Source organism: Triticum urartu, chromosome 6A, assembly GCF_056163025.1.
Source record: "Triticum urartu cultivar PI428250 chromosome 6A, HENAU_Tu73, whole genome shotgun sequence".
NCBI lineage: Eukaryota > Viridiplantae > Streptophyta > Magnoliopsida > Poales > Poaceae > Triticum > Triticum urartu.
The window spans coordinates 236,762,069-236,771,844 of NC_141878.1; the positions used below are offsets into that span (position 1 = coordinate 236,762,069).

At 48.6% G+C, this 9,776-nt stretch overlaps 1 protein-coding gene across 1 annotated transcript; it reads left to right on the forward strand.

The window, feature by feature from the left end:
• The first annotated feature begins 8,763 nt into the window (after positions 1 to 8,763).
• On the forward strand, positions 8,764 to 9,213 carry LOC147964872 (uncharacterized). Its single transcript, XM_087530189.1, has one exon. The coding sequence runs from the start codon at positions 8,764 to 8,766 to the stop codon at positions 9,211 to 9,213; it is 450 nt and encodes a 149-aa protein (XP_087386315.1).
• Positions 9,214 to 9,776: the final 563 nt, after the last annotated feature.

Consider the following 9,776-nt stretch of genomic DNA (forward strand, 5'->3'; position numbering starts at 1 on the left):
TGTTAAAGTTTGTGATTCCCGTAGCATGCACGTATGGTGAACCGTTATGTAATGAAGTTGGAGCATGATTTATTTTTTGATTGTCTTCCTTATGAGTGGCGGTCAGGGACGGGCGATGGTCTTTTCCGACCAATCTATCCCCCTAGGAGCATGTGTATTACTACTTTGTTTCAATAGCTAATAAATTTTGGCAATAAGTATGTGAGTTATTTATGACTGATGTTGAGTCCATGGATTATACGCACTCTCACCCTTCACCATTGCTAGCCTCTCTAGTACCGCACAACTTTTGCGGTGCATTAAACCCACCATTATCCTTCCTCAAAAAAGCCACCATACCTACCTATTGTGGCATTTCCATAGCCATTCCGAGATATATTAACATGCAACTTCCACCGTTCCATTTATTATGACACATACCATCATTGTCATATTGCTTTGCATGATCATGTAGTTGGCATAGTATTTGTGGCTTGGCCACTGTTCTTATTTTTATACATGTAACTCTTGATCATTGCACATCCCGGTACACCGCCAGAGGCATTCATATAGAGTCGTATTTTTGTTCTAGTATCGAGTTGTAATTCTTGAGTTGTATGTAAATAAAAGTGTGATTATAATCATTATTAGAGCATTGTCCCATGTGAGGAAAGGATGGTGGAAGCTATGATTCCCTCACAAGTTGGGATGAGTCTCTGGACTTTATAAAAAAATAAAAGGGGCCAAAGAAGCCCACAAAAAATAAAAGAGGCCAAGAAGCCCAAACAAAAAAATAAGAGAAAAAGAGAGAAGGGTCAATGTTACTATCCTTTTCCACACTTGTGTTTCGAAGTAGCACCATGTTCTTCATGATAGAGAGTCTCTTATGTTATCACTTTCATATACTAGTGGGAATTTTCATTATATAAATTGGCTTGTATATTCCAATGATGGGCTTCCTCAAATTTCCCTAGGTCTTCGTGAGAAAGCAAGTTGGATGCACACCCACTTAGCTTTATTTTGAGCTTTCATACACTTATAGCTCTAGTGCATCTGTTGCATGGCAATCCCTACTCACTCACATTGATATCTATTGATGGGCATCTCCATAGCCTGTTAATTTGCCTAGTTGATGTGAGACTTTCTCCTTTTTGTCTTCTCCTCACAACCTCCACCATATTCTTTTCCACCCATAGTGTTATATCCATGGCTCACGCTCATGTATTGCGTGAAAGTTGAAAAAGCTTGAGAACATTAAAATTATGAAACAATTGCTTGGCTTGTCATCAGGGTTGTGCATGATGAAATATTGTGTGTAATGAAGATGGAGCATAGCCAGACAATATGATTTTCTAGGGATAACTTTCTTTGTCCATGATATTTTGAGAAGACATGATTTCTTTATTAGTATGCTTGAAGTATTATTGTTTTTATGTCAATATTAAACTATTGGTTTGAATCGTATGGATCTGAACATTCATGCCACAATAAAGAAGATTACATTGATAAATATGTTAGGTAGCATTCACACTTCATAAATTCTTTCTTTTATCATTTACCTACTCGAGGACAAGCAGTAATTAAGCTTGGGGATGCTGATACGTCGCCAATGTGTCTATAATTTATGAAGTATGCATGCCATGTTTGCAACAATTTTATATAGTTTTGGTATGATTTTATTAGAACTAACCCGGACTGACGATGTTTTCAGCAGAACTACCGTGGTGTTGTTTTTTGTGCAGAAATAAAAGTTCTTGGAATAGGCTATAAGTTTACGGTGATTTTTTATGGACCAAAAGAGAACCCCCGAAGCTGGGCCAGAAGAGTCCCGAGGAGGCCACAAGCCTCTAGGGCACGTCCCTGGCTTGTGGGACCCTTAGGCACCCCCTGACTTGTTTCCGACGCCAAAAATTCTTATAAATATAGAAACCACCGACAAGAACCCTAGATTGGAAGTTTCACCGTGGAAAGCCTCTGTAGCCACGAAAAACCAACCGGGAGCCCATTCCGGCACCCTCCCGGAGGGGGAAACTATCACCGGTGGCTATCTTCATCATTCGGGCGGTCTACATGACGAGGAGGGAGAATTTCACCCTCGGGGCTGAGGGTATGTACCAGTAGCTATGTGTTTGATCTTTCTCTCTCTCATGTTCTCGATTTTGCACGATCTTGATGTACCGTGAGCTTTGTTACTATAGTTGAATCATATGGTGTTTCTCCATATCGGCGTCCTGGGAACGGGGTTACCTAGACTTGCCTGCCTATGGCCAAGGGCGTGGCTCTACCAACGGCCTGGTACGGCCCATCTTCATCCGCAACCACTCAAGACCCTTGCGAGGGGCCAAGCCTCGTGAGGCGGACGACATCAAGACCTCCCCAGGGGCGGCCTTGCTAGGCTGGCTCCTGAGGAGCGGAGATATCTATGCAAGGGGCACCTCGCGAGGTCCGTGTGACGTGAGCCATGACGACCAAGGCCAGGCGGGCGCCAGCGGGCACAGGGTGCCAGTTTCCTCTTTGGTGCTAAAGGGGCAGGCGCAAGCGAGGAGTCCCGAGGCATTAGGCAAACACTTCCATATCGGTGCAACAAGACCAAGACCAGCAAGATGACACGACGGAGGTCACCGCGGAGCCCAGGGTGGCGTCACCACCAGAACCTTTGACACGCGAAGACCACCTTTTGTCAGGATAACTTGTACTAGTTGTCTCCCTTCGAAATTGGCCATTGTGGGATCCCTTCCTGCCTAATATTTGGGAAGAGGACCAGGGCATCTATAAATAGGACTAGCCACCACCATAGAGTGGCGATGGATCATTCAGACCATCCTCAGACTCACCAGCTCATCCATCTCAAGAACACCTTTCCCCAGGAGGTTGTTCTTCCATGGTACTAGTTCATCCTCAGCCCACAAGGCAATCCACCACACCACACTGGAGTAGGGTATTACACCACAATGGTGGCCCGAACCAGTATAAACTCTCGTGTCGCTTGTTCCTTGTGTTTGGCAAGCTAGGCCTTGGGATCGTTGAGAGAGCGAGCTAGGGAGAGAGAGATCTTCGTGCGAACCCCACATTTCGAACCTCAAGGGTTTGCCGGAACCCAGAATCCGACATTTGACATGTCAGGTAGGGGTGCGCCGAAGCTTTCTTCTCCGTCGATCGACCCGCCATTGCCCCGCGACTCCAATGTCTGACGGCCCGAGGACCCAAGCCGACCACTGGGCGGCCTGGCCTGCTCGGGTGCCGCCATCCGCTCCTGAAGCCCTCAACTCAGCTCCCCAGGTGGCCCGTGCGCTGCCTAACACCCGCGGGCGCGGGCCGCGCGGGCCGGTGCCCGCCGCCCTCACGCACGTGCGCCGCCACGTGATCCTCAGCTTACACTGCGGCGACGGCACCACACACCCGGCAGGAGCAAGCGAACATGTGAGTCGCGCTCATCATGGCACAGGAGCTGCTGCGGTGCTGGATTGCGGAGAGCGGCCGCGATGCACTACTAGAGCGAGTCACTGAGCCACTTGACGTCGCCTGCAGGGGTACGCCGCCTTTTTCTCCTTGACCACACCCTAGGTCATGACGGAAGCGCGAGCGAGGCCCGGGAGAGCCCGCGTGCCCCTAGGGCGTTAGGGGGATCCTACGGCACCGGCGTGGGTCCTGGTGCGGACCGACCGGCCGCGACCGCGCCATCGCTAGGAGGAACAAGCACCGACGGCCCCTCGCGAGGACGTGCCGGGATGCCACACGGTGGCCACCAGGGCCAAGCGCCTCGACTGGCGGCTCAAGGCGCGGGGCACCTAGGTGGTGGCTCTGGTGAGGAGTGCTACCTCTTGAGCACTTGCGTTGGTTTTCCCTTGAAGAGGAAAGGGTGGTGCAACTGTCACACCCTACATTTTGTAACATGTCATTTGCATTATTAAAGCATGAAAAATTGGACCAATAAAAACTTTTGCATTATTTGGCTTTTATTTTGGAGTTGGTTTTCTCTGAGTGATTTTTCAAGTGCTCTTTAAAGTCAACCACTCCACCTTCTGTACCTCATCTCCTTGCCCAAACTTCTGCCCAATGATCATGCCATGTGTATAGTACAGTATAGTATTTTCCTACAAAAATAATTTGGCCAAATAGTATTTTCAAAATTTAGTTTTCCCAAAACCCCTGAGTTGAGGTTTGCACTACAAGTACTTGATTTGGGGTATGAAAAATATTTCAAAGAGTATATTTGAAACCTATTAGATATAGGATTCCCGTAAACCACAAAAATATAATTTTAACAGTTATTTTCCTATTTTATTTAAAAGCTTTTTCCTAAGGCCAGAAATGGTCTTTAATAGGGAAAATTTATTTTAATGTTTCAAAAATATTTGACAAAAATCAGGGAAACTCAGTGGACATATATTTTCCATATATAAGAGTTTCAACACATGGTCATGTTCAAAATATTGTACAAAACCTCCCAAAACTATTTCTGCCCATTTCAAGGATTTGAAATATTTCTACAGGAAATATTTTCATAAAAATCCAAGGAAAATCCAGCAAGTCACAAATGCATATTGTGGTCACCTTGCAAATCCTCATCTCAATTAAGGTCAGTTTGGTTCACCAAAATGCACCAAAACCCTCTGTGACCAGAATCAAATTTGAACAACTTTGTACTACCAACTTTCTCTCCTTGACCCCAACTTTGTGATCATGTTCATATGGCCAAATGAGGCCACTACACCAAGTGGTGCATCAAGGAGAAATGATTTGATCAACTAGATATGCACAAGTTCATTTCTGCTAATTTCTAGGGTTTACAAAAGTTGCATTGGCAACTTTGCCCAAATAAGCTCAAAATTGGTGGAAGACCCTAATTATATGTGTCATTCCACCCTGTGGAGTCTCATGGCAAATGGAAACCATCTACTTGCCCAAGCCAGCATCAAACACCTTCTGCCACTTTACAAAAATCCCATTTTTGGACTCTTCCACTAATCTCCGTATGCTCAACTTTCTACCACGACCCCTCCTAGTCCCCCTCTAGCACCTGTGTGCTTTGCTGCCCGAGGAAGCAATGATGAAGGGGGGAGAACCCGATTTTTCTTCTCTGGACAGTGGATTCCTCTCTCTCTCTCAACCTCCCTCTCTCCTCTCAGCCTTCCAGAGCATCCAAGGCACTCCCCAGCTTTTGCCCATGCCCCCTGCAGCTGCCAGACGCAAGTGGACGCGCGCGGATGCGGGAAAGCCGCTGATGCCAGCCAAAGTCGCGCTCTAGAGCGCCTGGCAGGGCACCCGACCGTTCACGCGCGCTAGTCGATGCCCCTCGACGTCCGCTCCACGCCAGCAGGCTGCCCACTTGCTCCCGTGCCCTCCTCTCTCTCCTGCAGCTCGCGCCAGAACGCCGCCCTGTTCAGCCAATGCCCGCGCCGCTCCTATGGCCCGCCTGCAGCTCGCCCCGCTCCTCCTCTCTCTCCCTGGCACCCTAGACCACTCTCAATGGGGCCAAGGTGTTCTCCAAAGTCGACCTCAGATCTGGGTACTACCAGCTAAAAATCAGACCCCAAGATATTTTGAAGACGGCATTTGTAACCAGATATGGCATGTATGAGTGCACGGTCATGTCCTTTGGATTGACCAATGCCCCAGCTTACTTCATGTATCTCATGAATAAGGTCTTCATGGAATATTTGGACAAGTTCGTTGTTGTCTTCATTGATGACATTCTTGTCTTCTCAAAGATGGAAGAAGAGCACGAGCAACACTTGAGGATGGTCCTAGACAAGCTTCGAGAGCACCAACTATATGCCATGTTTAGCAAGTGCGAATTTTGGCTGCATAAGGTTGGATTCTTGGGTCATGTTTTGACCAAAGAAGGATTGTCGGTCGATCCTGCTAAGATTGAAGCCGTGAATGACTGGCAATCCCCAAGCAATGTGAAGCAAGTCAGAAGCTTCCTCGGACTCGCAGGATATTACTACAAGTTCGTTGAAGGATTCTCAAGCATAGCCTGACCCATGACGCAGCTCTTGAAGAAGGACAAGAAGTTTGAATGGACGCCGAAGTGCGAAGAGAGCTTCCAGGAGCTGAAGAAGAGACTGACCACCGCCCCAGTTCTGGCCACACCAGATATACACAAGGAGTTTGTGATATATTGTGATGCGTCAAGAACCGGACTGGGAGGTGTTCTGATGCAAGAGGGAAGAGTCGTAGCTTACCTTTCAAGGCAACTACGGCCTCATGAAGAGAACTATGCTACTCATGACCTCGAGTTGTGTCGGGTGGTAGGTGCGACATATGCCAACGGGTGGCTTATCATTGTGGGAGCCAGTAAGACATCGCCGGTGCCTGGAAACGGGATGAGGCGAAGACATGCACGCCGGCGGATCTTACCCAGCTTCGGGGCTCTCCGTGGAGATAACACCCCTACTGCTGCTCTGTGGGGTTTCCGCATGTTCACTAGATGAATCAAGTGGCTACACAACGCTCCTTGAGCTGTTGGGTGGGAGGAGGAAGAAGGGCACGACTAGCCTGCTTCCTCTCCTTGTGTGGTGTCTAGAACTAGTCAGGGGTCAAACCCTTTGCATGGGTGCTCCGGGGGGTTTATATAGGCCTACCCCCCGGGGGGACAATGGTAATCCGGCTGGGCGCGGGGCCCAGCCGTCTGTGAATGCACTCGCCGGCTTCTGCGCCGGCTGCTGGGGCCCGCCGACTGGTGGGTCCCGCCGGCTGCCGGCCCCTTGGTCGACAGGCAGGCCCCACTGTCCAGGGCCTGGTCGGCGGCTGGTTACTGTGGCTCCATCTTGGTGACGTGAGCTTCATCGTGGTAAGCGCGGCTATAGTACCGCCGCCTGTCAGGCGATAGCTGTAGCCTTACCGCGTCTTGTCTCCTTAATGGGGCGTCTTCTTCGAGGGAGGCGGCAAGCCGGCTGCGAGGAGCCGGCTCCGTCTTGGGCCGACTGGTTGGAGCCGTGGCCGCCTTCGGGCGTCTCTCTGATCAAAGGGGCCCACCATCTGTGGGCCACGCTGGCGGCCTGTCGTGGGTGATGCCAGGGTCAGCATGGCAACAGTGCCGCGCCGGACGGGTCATGCCTACCCATACGGCACACTGTGCCAGGCGTGCTCCGGGATTCGGGGGTGGCAGGCTTTTCTGTAGCCACGCCCCGTCGCACCGCTGTTAGGTGGGTGCAAACTTTTGTGGGTACGGTCTGGACCGCTTTATGGGGAGCCGGCTTCTTGGAGTCGGCCTTCTCATGGCTGGCTTCTTGGAGTCGGCCTTCTCATGGCCGGCTTACTTGGAGTCGGCCTTCTCATGAGGGCTAAAGTCGGACCGCCTTCCGAAAGCCGGCCTGGATGGCAGCCAGCAAGGGGAAGGCGGCCCCACGTCTTTGATTCTTGAGAGCCGGGCAGGCTCGCAACTTTTTCAGAAGGGCCAGGGGAAGCCGGCTAGGCTACCCATGGCTATTTACTCCGACAAGTTGGCAGCTGTAGTTCATGCCCTGAAAACATGGCGACATTACCTCCTAGGGAAGCGGTGTGAGATATACACGGATCACAAAAGTCTAAAGTATATTTTCACTCAGAAGGAATTGAACATGAGGCAAAGAAGATGGCTAGAGTTGATCAAGGATTATGACCTTAGTGTTCAATACCACCCTGGAAAGGCTAATGTGGTAGCAGATGCATTCAGCAGAAAGGCTTGTTCCCTGAATGCTATGCTTAAGGACAGGCTACCCGCCTTGTATGTAGAACTTGAAGGCTTCGGGTTTGGAACTGGTTGCACCAGGATTCTTGGCCAACCTCGAAGTTAGGCCTACCTTGATAGATGATGTTAAGGAAGCTCAGAAGGGACACGAAAGTATTGAAGGCATCAAGAGGAAGATCAAGGCAGGCAAGGCCCCAGGATTCTCAGAGGATGAGCAAGGAATTGTGTGGTTTGGGAATCGCATTTGCGTACCCAACAAGATTGAGCTCAAGAATTTGATCTTGCAAGAAGCTCATGACACCCCGTATTCCATCCACCCCAGAGGAACCAAGATGTATCGAGACCTAAAGGAAAGATTCTGGTCGCACGGCATGAAGAGAGGGATAGCCACTTTCATCGCTAAGTGTGACATATGCCAAAGGGTCAAAGCTGAATGTCAGCGACCCGCTGGATTATTACAGCCTCTCAAGGTGCCTGAATGGAAATGGGATAAATTCGGAATGGACTTCATCACTAGATTACCCAGGTCAAATAAGGGACATGACTCCATCTGGGTCATAGTCGACCATTTGACCAAAGTAGCCCATTTCATTCCTGTCAAAACGACTTACAAGGGAAACCAGCTGGCCAGCCTCTACATCAACAGAATCGTAAGCCTTCATGGTGTTCCCAAGGAGATCGTGTCAGACCGAGGAACCCAGTTTACCTCAAGGTTCTGGAAGAAGTTCCAAGAGGCCATGGGGACCAAGTTGTCCGTCAGCACAGCTTTCCACCCACAGACCAGAGGTCAGACAGAACGAGTGAATCAGATACTCGAAGACATGCTCCGAGCCTGTGTCTTAGCATATGGAGCTAGGTGGGAAGATTGCCTCCCTTTCACCGAGTTCTCCTACAACAACAGTTATCAGTCAAGCCTTCAAATGGCACCATTTGAGGTGTTATACGGACGGAAGTGCCGCACACCCCTCAATTGGCCAGAGACCGGAGAAGGACTAGTCTTTGGGTCTGATATCCTTTGTGAAGCAGAAGAGCATGTCCGGCTTGTCAGAGAGTGTTTGAAGACTGCCAAGTCAAGGCAGAAGAGCTACACTGACTCACGTCGTAGAGACATGAACTTCCGAGTTGGAGACCATGTCTATCTCCGGGTCACACCTCTCAAGGGAACCCAGCGCTTCCATGTCAAAGGAAAGCTCGCCCCAAGATACATCGGCCCCTTCAAGATCACTGACCGACGAGGAGAAGTGGCTTACCAGTTGGAACTGCCACCTGAACTATCTGATGTGCACAACGTATTCCACGTGTCACAACTCCAGAAGTGTCTCCAGGTTCCAGACAAGCCTGATCTTTACAAGGACGTCAATCACCATGCCATTGACCTTCAGCCTGATTTGACATACCATGAGAGGCCCATCTGCATTTTGGATGAGGCTGAGCGACGCACTCGAAGACGCACCATCAAGTACTTCAAGGTCCAGTGGAGCAACCACACTGAAGCAGAAGCAACCTGGGAACGTGAAGACTACCTTAGATTTGAGTTTCCGTATCTCTTTAAATCCTAGTTTAGGAATCTCGGGGACGAGATTCTTGTAAGGGGGGTAGGTCTGTCACACCCTGCATTTTGTAACATGTCATTTGCATTATTAAAGCATGAAAAATTGGACGAACAAAAACTTTTGCATTATTTGGCTTTTATTTTGGAGTTGGTTTTCTCTGAGTGATTTTTCAAGTGCTCTTTAAAGTCAACCACTCCACCTTCTGTACTTCATCTCCTTGCCCCAAACTTCTGCCCAATGATCATGCCATGTGTATAGTACAGTATAGTATTTTCCAACAAAAATAATTTGGCCAAATAGTATTTTCAAAATTTAGTTTTCCAAAAACCCCTGAGTTGAGGTTTGCACTACAAGTACTTGATTTGGGGTATGAAAAGAGTATATTTGAAACCTATTAGATATAGGATTCCCATAAACCACAAAAATAAAATTTTAACAGTTATTTTCCTATTTTATTTAAAAGCTTTTTCTTAAGGCCAGAAATGGTCTTTAATAGGGAAAATTTATTTTAATGTTTCAAAAATATTTGACAAAAATTAGGGAAACTCAGTAGACATATATTTTCCATA